This window comes from Grammomys surdaster, unplaced genomic scaffold (assembly GCF_004785775.1).
Source record: "Grammomys surdaster isolate TR1022 unplaced genomic scaffold, NIH_TR_1.0 125341, whole genome shotgun sequence".
Taxonomy (NCBI): Eukaryota; Metazoa; Chordata; class Mammalia; order Rodentia; family Muridae; genus Grammomys; species Grammomys surdaster.
The window spans coordinates 874,202-887,371 of NW_021620215.1; the positions used below are offsets into that span (position 1 = coordinate 874,202).

Sequence of the window (13,170 nt, forward strand, 5' to 3'; positions counted from 1 at the left end):
ACCTATTAAAGCCAGTCCCACATATTGGCCACAACACCAATACTTTTCCTTTTGCTTGCCCACATAATGAAATCCAAATACAGACCCCTGCCCCTCTTTCCTTCTTACCTGTTTGAGAGAAGTAGTAAAGGTTACTAGGGGTTCCAGATCAAATGATGACATGTAGCTAAGAGGAGTGGGACCAACAAGTGCAGGAATTCTTTACCTTCTCTACATTAGAACCAGTTAGGATGCTTTTTAAAAAATCAGGATGCTCCAGCTGCATCCAGCACCAACTAAATACAATGCGTGTGGGAGGATGTAAGCGTCAGTGCTCTAAGACTGAGGTGGGTCTAGTGAGCCCCAATGTTTGAGAACCAGACACAGAACTCAAAAGCCACACTTCATTGCAAACAGGCCAGATACTACCACTATTCCTCCTACTTTGCTTTATTCAAAAGAATCATTCCTTTCTCTCCCTCTAAAGTAAAGTAAAGTAAGGTAAATTCTTACCCACATTATATGTAATTCAGCACTGCAGCTTTCCATGGCTTTCTTAAAGGACCTCTGTGCCTACTCTACAGTACTTACAATTACAGAAAACAAACAAGTCTAGCTTCATGCTTAAACCCAACGGTGGCAACATCACTGCAGTCAAGAGGCTACTGAAAGCTCCTGAATCACACTGAAAAGAAGAAAATTCCAGCCCAACTAGGGACAACCTCTCACTGCCCAAGTTGACACAGGCAGCCTACTTAGGTAACTCCCACTTACACAATGGTAATAAGATAATGTGGGTTGTCACTGTGACTTGGGTCACAGAAACAGGAAGGCAGACTGACCTGTAGCATTATTTCTATGACCTTTATATCTCTTAATATACTGGGCCCCATCACTGTGAGAAGAGTTGAAAAGGTAAATGTCTTCATCATTGTAACTGGCCAGGAGCTCTGCCAAGAACAAAAACATAGCAATGAAGGCAAAGGCTGAAAAGTGCAGGAACCAAGAGGTTTGAGGGATGGGAGATTGTCTAGGATGAAGTCTCTTGTAGGCAGTGCATCCTCTTAAGTACCCAGATATAGCATCCATCTTACTTAGTTTGGAACAGCAGGCATGTAAGCTTACATAGGGTCTATGATGAACATATCAGCAGCCCAGGGTAATAGAACACTGAGGAGATCACACCCTTAACTTACTAATGAATCAAAGACGTCAAGGACAAGCCTGTGAAACATCACTGGCAGCGTTCCCAAGGGTTGTCTGCTAGTCTCCCACTATATGCTCACCATCAGCAACTCTTCCCAGCGGTTTCAGTTAGAGTTACAGTACAGTGGTGAGCACTGGAGGGCACATGCCTCACTGGCTCAGCAGCTCCCTAGACAGAGGCATGCCAGTCTAGGAGCTAGGCCCTGCACACGTACCTGTGCCGTCGTGGCTGTACACAAGACAGGTGATGTTTGCTTTGGACTCACTGTTCACCTGCAATAAGGAGCAGACAGTGACTGGTACCCCCACCCCTACCCCATTTGTTATACCACCTTCAGGAATAGGTTTTTCTAGAAACTCCTCTAAATCTTTTCCCAAAGACAGAGAGAGATATAGAAAGAGGTAGAGGGAGGGGTGAGCGGGCGAGTGTGGTGTATAACTGAGGAAATATATCCACTTCAGTAGAGTAGCAGAGTCTTACTGAGGCCCTGTCTTGGTTTTCTTTAGGGTGCTGGCTATTCCACCCACGTTATCTCATTAGGCTACATCATGATGCGGCAAATCTCCATTTTGTTGCTGAGAACATTAGACTAACAAAGGTCAACTGGCTGCCTAAGACCATAAAACTTTTTAAGTGAGAAAGCCAGGAGTAAAATCTGTCTGATTAAAATCTCTTGTCGGGCAGTGGTGGTGCACACCTTTGATCCCAGCACTTGGGAGGCAGAGGCAGGCGGATTTCTGAGTTCGAGGCCAGCCTGGTCTACAGAGTGAGTTCCAGGACAGCCAGAGATATATAGAGAAACCCCGTCTCGAAAAAACAAAAACAAAAAACAAACAAACAAAAAAATCTCTTCACGTTATGGCCAGTAAGTTTGAAAACAGCTCAGGATGGAGTCAAGGAGGCCAGGAGCCACTGCCCTTCGTAAATCTTACCAAGTGGTGAGGACAGAATTTTTTCAGGACACCATTGTTCTCATTCTCATCAATTTTTCTCTGGTCATAAATCCTATAATGAAAGAAGCAATCAGTGTCAAAATTTACAAAGTGATCCCCTGCAGAGTTGTAAGACAAAAGCTCTTCCCTCATCAAGCCTTTGGTTTATTCTTTTTAGCAAAGGTGTTCCCCTCTTCAATCCATTTCCAAACTCTACCTCATCCAGATATTTTCCAAATCCTTTGCCAACAGGATTTCTCATTGCCCTGGAGATCACCAATTAGACTAGACTGGCTGGCAAGTAAGTCCCAGGGGTCCTCCTGTGTCTCCTTCCTTCTCCAGCTCTACCTGCAGTACCAGTTTCCACGTGTTTAAGTGTGTCCTGGGGATCAAACTCAGGCTCTGTGTCTCAGAGATGGGCACTTTATGGGCTGAACTATCTACCTCTTAGGCCCCATTTACAGTTCATTTTCACTGAAGCAACTAACATTATACTTTTTATATATAGTTACTTATCTCAAAGCATTTATCACTCATGGACAGAGGCCGTGCTTTATATAAAGGCAATAGGCCTTTAAATTTTTTTATTTTTGTGTATGAGTGTTTTGGCTGCATGTATGTATCTGTGCATCACATGTGTAAGTGGAGAGCTGCAAAGGTCAGAAGAGGGCACCTGATCTCCTGAGACTTTAGATGGTTATGAGCTGCCATATGAGTACAGCAAACTGGACCCAGGTCCTCTAGAAGAAGATATAGTGTTCATGACTGCTGAGCCATTGCTCCATCCCCCCTTCCTTTTACTTCTTTTGGCTAGTTTTCTCTCTCATAAGCCACAAAAACTACCACCAAACCACCACTCTCCTGAAGTTATCTATAGTCAACTACAGTTAAAACACTGAATGAAAAAATCCAGAAAAACAATATACTAGTTTTAAATAACTTTCATTATAGTATTTCTTTAGTATTCTATTTTACTATTTGTCATTGCTGCTAATCAACCACTGTGCCTAATTTATAAACATCCACAGGTTTATGTGAGAGGCAGAGACCGAGACACACACACACACACACACAGTACCTTCCAGGTTCAGTACTATGGAGAGGTTCAAATACATCCTATAAATCAGGGGAAGTTACTGTCCTTTCTTTTGATGATAAAATTCCATTATCATGCTTTAGCTACCACATCTTCTGACATCTGGAAATCTACTTTAAATCCGTGTCTCTTACTCTGTGCTGTAGACTTATATCTACTCAACAGATACTGTAATAATAGGCTGCCCAAAATCAAACTCATTTTCCTTCCAAAACTACACCCTTTCTAAATCTATCCCTGTCCCTTCAGTCTGTCAGTGACACTATCCTTAACACAAATGGCCAAATCAGATATCAGCTTGTTCATGCACCATCTCTCTCTTACGTTAAGATGCTTATTTTTAAGAATTCTTTGACAATTTCATACGTATATTCAATGTGTTTTCTACCATGTCCATCTCCCACTCCTTCTTGGGTATTTTCTGTCTCTTATAACTAATTTACTTCTTGCCAGTTCCTCTCCCTGGGTGTGCTGTTTTGGTTGTATCTGCTCTTCCCACTTCCCGCCATCATATTCTGCCTACATCTTCTGATTTTCCTGCTTATGCTGCCATCATGTTGTATCCAAAATGCAAAATGTCATACACGTTCCCCACTTAAATCTCTTCACTCATTTCTGAACACTTTACTGGAAAAGAAAGTTCAAACTTCTTAGGACGGCTGCCTATAGCTTCCTTAAGACCCTACACATTACACGACTAACAAGCCAAAGGCAACAAACTTCTTAGGACGGCTGCCTATAGCTTCCTTAAGACCCTACACATTACACGACTAACAAGCCAAAGGCAACAACACGTCTATGATCAAGTTACAGCGGTGGCCCACACTTCCAATCCTAGCACTGGGGACATAAAGACAGGAGTAAGAGTTTACAGCCAGCAGCAACTACACAAGCACAGGCAAGCCTGAACTACATAAGACACTGTCTCAAAATTTAAAAAAAGCAAGCAAGCCTCTTCCATGTTTCCTGCACCATACATCGTCACCACTTACTGCCATACCTCTCCCTTTATTGTGCTTTTATCTCCAATACTAATTACCCAGCTGTCTTTAATACTTTCTGTACACTAACAAAAACTACAACATAGTGAAATGTTTTCCAGTATGTTTTAGTTTGACTTGAGTTTAATAATTAGTCACTTGAATAATACTATGTAAGTTACATATAACTTACATATTTTCCTATACCGCAGATGCTAAATAAATGAATCGATATATTCCTGGCAATATCTAAACATTCTGCATAAAGAGAATACCCAGGAAAATGGTTATATTACTCCCACATAAGTTTATCAACTGTCATTTTTTTTCCTCTTAAGTTTAAATTAACAGCTCTTTAAAAAATGTAAATCCAACAGAGCTTAAATGCCACTAACTTATTTAAAAAGTTCAGTAAATTTCCAGGCATGACAGTACATGCCGTTAATGTTAGAACTCAGGAGGCAAAGACAGGAAGATCCCTCCAGTCAGGACTACAGTGAGATGCTGTCAAAACAAAACAAACCACCACCACCATCGCACAAATTCAGTAAGTCAGTAATTAGTGAAAAATACTAAATACTCAAGGCCCATGGATGGTCTGTGTGTACGAACACTGTGGGGTCCTTAGTACCCAATATTCTTTGCTCTTCACTTTTTAAGGGATACTTATATGCAAATGATTGTCATGGCTATGTTCCAGTAAAACTTTATTTTTTAAAAAAGATCTTTACTTATGCATGTATGTATGCCTCTATGTGAGTATGAGTATATGAATGCAGGTGCCTACAGAGGCAAGGGTACCGGATCCTTCAGGCGAGGGGACTGGATCCCTAGAGCTAGAATTACAGGCAGTTGTGAGCTACTCGACTTGGGTGATAGGAATTGAACTGTGGTTCTCTAAAAAAGTGGCATTTCATTCTAACCACTAAGTTGTAAAACTTTGTTTAAAGAAAAAAACAAAAGAAGAATAAAAGGATCAGCACAGTTTACCAGGTCCTGAAAAAGACAGTGGTATTAAAAAGATGAATGCAAATTTTCCAAATATTTTCTGAACCTGGGGCTTGCCAGTTCAGACAGCAAGCCCCAGGGATTTGCCTGTCTGTACCTATCCAGTGCTGTCATTACAGGTGTCTGCCACAATGCCCACCTATCTCTATGAGAGTGCTAAGGATCTAAACTCAAGTCCTCACGCTTGTATGGGAAGTACCTTTATCAACTAAACCATCTCCCTAGCATCCTTCTCAAAGCCTATACGCAGCTCTCTCTGTAAGCTTTCAAGTAATCTCTGACTTGTTACCTAGACCCCTTACCCCTATTTGACCTTACCCTGATGTTCTTCCAATGTGTTACTCTCAATCTAAGAATAGGGGCACTATCTACCAACTGTGCCTTATGAACCAAGGCCTCTCAAATCTTACAGCAGTAAGTTTACAAGACAACCAATCAGACTACCAACTGGTGGTAACCAAAGGATTCTGAGTATTTACTCTCTTCTTTCTAGTGCTAGGGATCCAATCCAGGGATTCAGCCACGGTGGACGGCTGCTCCCACCGCACTCCTCCATGTCAATGGATACAGGTTCATCTTTGGAACTCACACTCATACTGTCTCCAGCTGCTGATTTCTCTTCTTTCCACTTGTTAGATTTCTTTTCCTTTTGTCTGTTTTGGCTTTAGATAAAAAAGTATGTCTCCCTAAACCTGCCTTCAAATGCTTTTTCACAACCCTAAAATAAAATCCAGCAATAATTATGTGAAGTCTTGAAGCTGAACAGGCTATTTCTCTATATTCCTTGTTTCTTTCTTGAAAGAAAACTGTAGGAATTCCTTTAGTAAAAGCAATGGTGTTATTATACCAAATGAAGTAGTTGGTATAAATGTTTACAAATTTATACCACAAAATAAGCAATTTCAACACCATTCAATAAGCTAAACTGAAGAAGTGTCAGAGGCGCTGAGATGAGTACAGCATCAGAGAAGACCTGGGTACCAAAAGGACTCTGCTCACGCAGAATTAGTGAGTGTAGCTCAAAATGTGTATGTACCCCGTCAAGTAAACTGGCTGCCATCTGCTGAGACACTAGGGGGGGACAAAAAGACCAAAAACATTGAAGTTAACAAAAGAAAAGATCTGAGTACTCTATTCCTTTGTGCACTGAAATGCTAAAAACAATTCTCAGCCTTACTTTTACCTTTGGGAAATTATAAGCTGTGAAATAGGGCACTGGAACTTTATTAAGATCTTCAAGTAAGTCAACTTATCCATTACTGTTTAAACATCCTGATCCCTGTGGTTAAATTCTTCATAACAGAGACTTTTCAAGCAACTTATTTCTTCTAGGAAAAAAAAAAAATCCCAACTAGAAGTTCAGTGACTGTATGGAGTTTAGCCCAGAAAGTTCTGACAACAGCCTTTTTGATCAACAGCATCTTATATAAAAATAGTAAGGGGACTAAAGAATTGTGCCGACGGCTAAGAACTCCCAAGGACCCACATGGCAGCTCACAACCACCCACAACTCCATTTCCAGGAGATCCACAGCCCTCTTCTAGCCAATGTGGGTGCCAGGCACACACATAATGTACACATATATACATGCAGGCAAAAGACTCATACACACAATATAAACATATAAAATATTGCTATATTTAAAGACTAGTGAATAAAAAAAAAACCCAAATTTTGAAAGAGCAACAAACTGTCCAAAACTCTTGAACAAGGGAAGCCATATGTTTTCTGAAAACTTATCTCATGATTCTAACACAAGTAACTCCACAACAGTTACAAATATGTACTCTCATTACAAAAAAAAGATTTCAACTACCAGCAGAACAGAAAAAGCAAACACCATTCTTCTAATCATGCCATCCCTCCTTTTTCAAACTGACAATCCCAAAGAAATATAGTTGAAATATAGCATCTGGCGAGCTAGGAAATGCAGGTCAGAAGGAAAACAACTGGTGCAGTGGGGACTGAAAGAATGATGTGTTTTCCCTGAGGACGTCTCAATAACCAGGGTTAAAAACAGATGTTCACAGTAACAAAGATGTTACTACAGATAAAGAACAGTGGTTCAGAACAACAGAAGCAACACCTCTCAGTTACAGAGTGTTCCCTAAGGCAAATTCCTTCTAAATCCAACCACGGATCACAACTGCTAGTGAGGCACTGTCAAGATGGTTAACTGGGTGAACACACTTGCTGCTCAAGGATGCCGGCCTCACAAACTGAGTTTGAGTCCTGTAACAAGTGTTAAGGACAGAGCTGACTCCAGAGCTGTCTCCTGACTTCCACATGCACTATGACATACATATCCTCATCTACTGTATCACATCCACACAGATTAATACAAAAATTAAATTGAAAATTATCTGAAAATACTGTTACTACAATGTTCATTTATATAGGAAAATAGTGGAAGGTACACATGGGTTTATGTCTTAGCACTATGTGGGACAATTTCATCATTCTTTAAAATGTGGTAATTACTTTAAAACATAATCCCAGGACTCGAAAGATGGCAAAGCACCAATGCTCTCTCTCTTCTGGCTTCCTCAAATACCACTCATGAACATGGTGCCCAGTTACACAAATGCAGACAAAACACTCATGCACATAAAAATAGAATAATTTTGAAAACAACATGAAGTTCCTCAGGTTGTTGTAACAGGGAACAGAATGTCTCAGAAGGTGATTAAGCATTCCCAAATGGGTAAAAAGTTCAACATAGTACTTAATGGACTCCTACAATTTCTAACTTAGCACTGGGGAGCATCTGGCAACATACAATGTATCCTAAGTCTCAAACATACAAAAGACTGTTGAACTCACCTTACATACTGATCTCTTCCACCAACTGCAAACTGGTGGGTATTGGCAGGGTTCACATAGATTGTATACAACCCCACTTTCTTCTCCTTTTCTTTTGTCACCACTAGTTTCCTTCAAAAAGTATAAAAAGCAAACAGTTATATTCTCCAAAAGACCCAGATGGAGCTCAGCATGGCAGCTCAGATCTGTAATCACAGCACTTAAGAGATTCACTACCTGAATTCAGGGCCAGCATGGCCTATAGTGACTTCAAGGCCAGTCTGGGCTACAGAGAAATGTCTCAAAAACAAAAACAAAACCAACACCAACAACAAAAACCCTAAAGGATCCAAGAAAGTCATGAAAAGTAGAAAAAAAAATCAACAGAGTAAATGCAGACATGGCTAGTAAGAAATCAAACTCTAATCTGTACCCAAACAAGGAGGTGCTTTTTGTTTTGTTCTATTCTCAATTACAAAATAAGAAACTGCAGTATGCTATTCTGAGGACTGGGGAGAAACATGAAGAAATGTTCTAGTGTTGTTTGAAGAGCATAGGCTGGTGGTAATCATCGTGGTAAGTAATTGAGCCAGAGTCATAAAGCCATCACACATGCTTTCTTCCACACAGCGGATGGGGAATGGGAAGCACAACAGGAGAGTGAGGAGGCTGTCACAGTGGCCTGTCTACAATCCCAGCATTTGGCCTCAGCTGAAGCACGGCCATGACGTCAATCCTTAGCACCACCTCATCTGCATAGGTGGACTCGGCTGTGATCCAGTACTCAGAAACCAAGAAGGGAAAACTGGAGCTGAAGTCCTCCTCGGCTATCTAAAGGACATGAGACTTGTCTTTTAAAAAAAGAGAAGATCTAGGGAGCCGGAGAGCTGGTTTAAGAACACTGACTGCTCTTCCAGAGGTCCTAAGTTCAATTCCCAACAACCACATGGTGGCTCACGACCAGCTGTGATGGGATCCGATGCCCTCTTCTGGTGTGCCTAAAGACAGCTATAGCATACTCACATATATAAAATAAATAAAATCTTAAAAAAAAAAAAAAAGAAAACAAAGAAAGAAACATAAGGAAGACTGTAAGGAAAAGGAAGATGTCTTAGGGGTAAAGAGAAGAATCTAGAGGTGATAATAAACAAACTGTATTATATGCAATAAAAATCTATCATTTTGTACAATACATGAAAGCTAGGGCTGGAGAGATAGCTCAGTGGTGAAGAGCACTGGCTCTTCCAGAGAACCTGAGTTGGATTACCAGCAACAACATGGTGGTCCCTTTCTGGTCCCCTGGAGCACTGCACATATGTGGTACACAGACATACATGCAGGCAAATATCCATACACGTAATAAAGTAAAATTTAAAAACATCAATGTAAGCTAACAGCGTGTGTGTGAGTGCACTGTGCCTTTGTTAACCAAGCACCTAGAGATACAGGGAGTGCTGGAAGAAGAATTGCAGCTACAGTGAGCTAGAACGTCTGGGAGAGCAGCGGCTATCTCCCAATTTTTAGGGAAAAAAAAAAAAAAAAGATAAGGCTTGACATGAAGATGCGCACCTCTAACCCTAGTGCTGTGGAGGCAGACAGAGGGTGACCCCGAAACCTGCTGCCCAGTTAAGTCTTGCCAATTTGGTGAGCCCAAATTCAGTGAGACCATCTTAAAAAATAAGATGGAAAGCTGGCAAACAGCTCCAGGGTAAGTGGGCTCACTGCCAGGAAAAACAACCTAGTTCAAGCCAAGGAAGAAGGAGAGCAGACTCCCTCAAACTGTCCTCTGACTTTCACGTGCACACCTCGGCACGAATGTCGTACATATAAATAAGCAAACAAAGGCTTATTGTTTTTAAAAAAATGAGTGCTGGAAAGATGACTCAGTGGGTAAAGGCAAGCCTGACAACCTGAGTTTGATCCTTACGATTCACAAGGTAGAAAAAAAGAACCAACTCCCTCAAAGTAACACCTGCACATGTGCATCTGATCTGCACATGTGTATTGTGCATGTACACATACAGATAAATGTAATTTAAAAATTAAAACAATCCATCCACATTGGAAAATGAGCTCCTGCTTTCTAAACACAATTCTTTAAAAAAAAAAAAAAAGCATCCTTTTCTCCTTATGTGAGGCAAATTAGGAGAGGATGGACTAATTAGGATGGCTATGTGCAAAATGGGAAGCGTTTCAACATGACTTGCTGTGACACAGAAGGATGGGTTCTGATGACCTTCATGGCATGGCCTAAGAGAACCAAAGAAACCTTAAAACCTTTTAAGAATTTACCTAACCAGCCATAATTTAGCCCACAGTTAAGAGTAATTTTATAGGCCTTCTCCTAGATCTAAGTGTCAATTTGTCAAATATGATATTGTGAAGATTAATAAGCTTACAGGAAAGACATCAAGAAACTATAAAGGATCTAAACTTCAACTTTTGTCTTTTAAGCTTTTGTTCATTTTGGAATAACGAAAATGGAAACAAGAAAAAGACAAGCACCATAAAAATTTCTTTTTTTTTTTTTTTTTTGGTTTTTTCGAGACAGGGTTTCTCTGTGTAGCCCAGGCTGTCCTGGAACTCACTCTGTAGACCAGGCTGGCCTCGAACTCAGAAATCCGCCTGCCTCTGCCTCCCAAGTGCTGGGATTAAAGGCGTGCACCAACACCGCCCAGCAAAAATTTCTTTGTAAAGAAATAACTTTCGTATTTTTTTCTGTACGGTCAAAGTCACTCCACCTTAGAACTATTCTGACCATGAGATTTGCTTTTTAAATCTATACAGCTTCCCATTAAAAGAATACGAATGGCAGGCATGGTGGTGCACATCTGTAATCCCAGCACATGTGAGGCAAACATAGGATCATCAGGAACTAAAGTCATCCTTGAATAAACTGTGAGAAAGCCTGGGCTACATGAAGCTTTGTCTTTTTAAAAAAAAAAAAAAAGAGAGATCATTGAAAAGCAGTCATTAGGAGGAAAAAGTCACACACACACAGACACATACACACAGCCATCCACACATACAAACACACACAGAGCCATGCACACACACATATACATACAACTATATTCAAAAGTGACTGGAAAGGTATTCAAAGTAATGGTCATCAATAGATAGAAAACTGGGGAGAGACAACAGGGAGCACTGTTGTTTTGTCCATGTGTTCTCATTATTTGAGCTTCTTAAGCTGTAACTGCTGTAAAGCCAACACAAACAAAACCAGACACTGTATATATTTATAGGGCTTGTAAAAAGAGGGGGAGATCTAGTCAAAGATGCTGACATTCAGATTACATACGGTAACTTAACCAGTAATGACTGGGTTGAGGCTTGATGTAGACAAGCCTGGATCCACACAAAATTTGTGCTCTTCAACCAGAGAGATGGCTCAGTGGGTAAAGGGACTTGCTGTGTGAGCCTGGTGCCCTGAGTTCAATCCCTGGAACCCACATAAAGGTGGAAGGAGAAAACCAACTCTACAAAGCTCTGACCATCACATACACGCAAATACACATACACAAACATGTACCAAGAGTAAATAAAAAAGGGTGCTTTGTTCTTCTATGGCATTACAGTTAAAAAGGGGCTTCCATGTACAAAAGACTTATAGTATAACAAAACCCTACTGTAGCATCAATCTTATTTTCAAGATTTATCTTTTTCTGTATGTGATTTTATATATTTTCTGTATGTGAAAATATATAGGACCATATCTCTAAGCCAGATTGTAGAGAAATGTGCTTCTTTTGGTAAGCTGAATGGTAGGTAACTAAGTGAATGAAGAACAGAAGATGATCCAATTATTAAAATCTACCTATAAAAACTGAGCTTTCTCTGAGAAATAAAGGTAGATTAAGCATTTCACTGCCAAGAAACCACCACACGAAGTAAGGACCCTGCAAAACCTTAAGCTATCTCTTATAATACTTTGGTAAACCTAAGAGTTTGATATCACCAACGGCATGTGGGAGCACCTTCAAAGTTAAGGAATACAGTTCTGTAAAGAAAACATGACTATGGTTAAGAGCACATACTCCTCTTGCAGAGAACCCGAGTTTGGTTCTCAATATCCACACTGGGTGGCTCATAATCACCTGCAAGTCTAGCTTCCAGGGGATCAGACTTCTCTGTGAACATCTGCATTCAAGTGTACATATCCCCCCGCCCCCCCACACACACATACACAAAATTTAAGATACAGTAAGTCATCATTTCTAGGCCTTTTGGCTAAGATTAAGTATAAAAATAAAACAAACCTTAAACAAAAGAAGGTATTATGGTTAAACTTACGAAGCTGGCCGGTCTTGTCTCAGGTCAATGGTAAAGACGACGGCATCCTCACCAGCCGACAGGAACGTACAGGGAGAGTCTGGTTCTAGGGCCAACTGAAGGAGAGAAAGGGAAAGGATGTGGTTTCTGAAAATCAAGAGGGAATCTAGTTCATTTACTCACCTTTAAGAAGGGAAGCAATTAAATGCCTTAGTAGTCTGGGCACGGTAGGCTTATACCTTTAATCTCAGCCCTTGGAAACTGAGGCAGGAGGATCTTTGTAAGTTCAAGGACAGCCTAATCCACACAGTGAGAGTATATCTCAAAAAAAACAGTCTGAGCAAGTGAAATGTCCAACTTCCACACTTCGTTACAAAATCATAAGAGAAATAATTTAAGCTTTTTTATTTTTATTTTATATAGGTCAAAAGGACAGGTAATTTGCTATTTTAACCAAGTCCCAAAGGAATCTGAACAGACAGCAAAGGAAAACATCAACTATTGAGAATTAACTCTAAACTGGGCAGTGGTGATACACCTTTAATCCCAGCACTCTAGAGGCAGGTGGATCTCTGAGTTCAAGGCCAGCCTGGTCTACAAATTGAGTTTCAGGATAGCCAGAACTATAGAAACCCTGTCTTTAAAAATTAAAGAAAAAAAAAAAAGAGTTCATTCTAAAATAAAATCCATACCTTGAGGCGTGCAGGCAAATAATATACAGGTTTCTCTCTTTTTCAGTTCCTGTATCTTACCTCTAAAAATGTGTTACGTAGTTGGTGTGAACTAGACTTAAAAATCAAAGAAGTTAGAGAAAAAAAAAAATCAAAGAGGTGGGTATTTTTTATGTTTTTTCAAGCCTTCCTTTGCACAGCATGGAAACTATAATTCCTA

The 13,170-nt window shown here is 40.3% G+C and overlaps 1 protein-coding gene across 3 annotated transcripts in view; it reads right to left on the reverse strand.

The window, feature by feature from the left end:
* Positions 1 to 13,170, reverse strand: part of Dcaf8 (DDB1 and CUL4 associated factor 8) — a 50,042-nt gene that overhangs the window by 7,588 nt on the left and 29,284 nt on the right. For all 3 annotated transcript variants that reach the window (XM_028785705.1, XM_028785707.1, XM_028785706.1), the window contains exons 6-10: positions 12,301 to 12,395; positions 8,026 to 8,136; positions 2,119 to 2,191; positions 1,401 to 1,458; positions 822 to 929 (exon numbers count right to left, since the gene is read on the reverse strand). In XM_028785705.1, the coding sequence (XP_028641538.1) occupies positions 822 to 929; positions 1,401 to 1,458; positions 2,119 to 2,191; positions 8,026 to 8,136; positions 12,301 to 12,395 (445 nt within the window). The remainder of the gene's footprint in view (positions 1 to 821; positions 930 to 1,400; positions 1,459 to 2,118; positions 2,192 to 8,025; positions 8,137 to 12,300; positions 12,396 to 13,170) is intronic.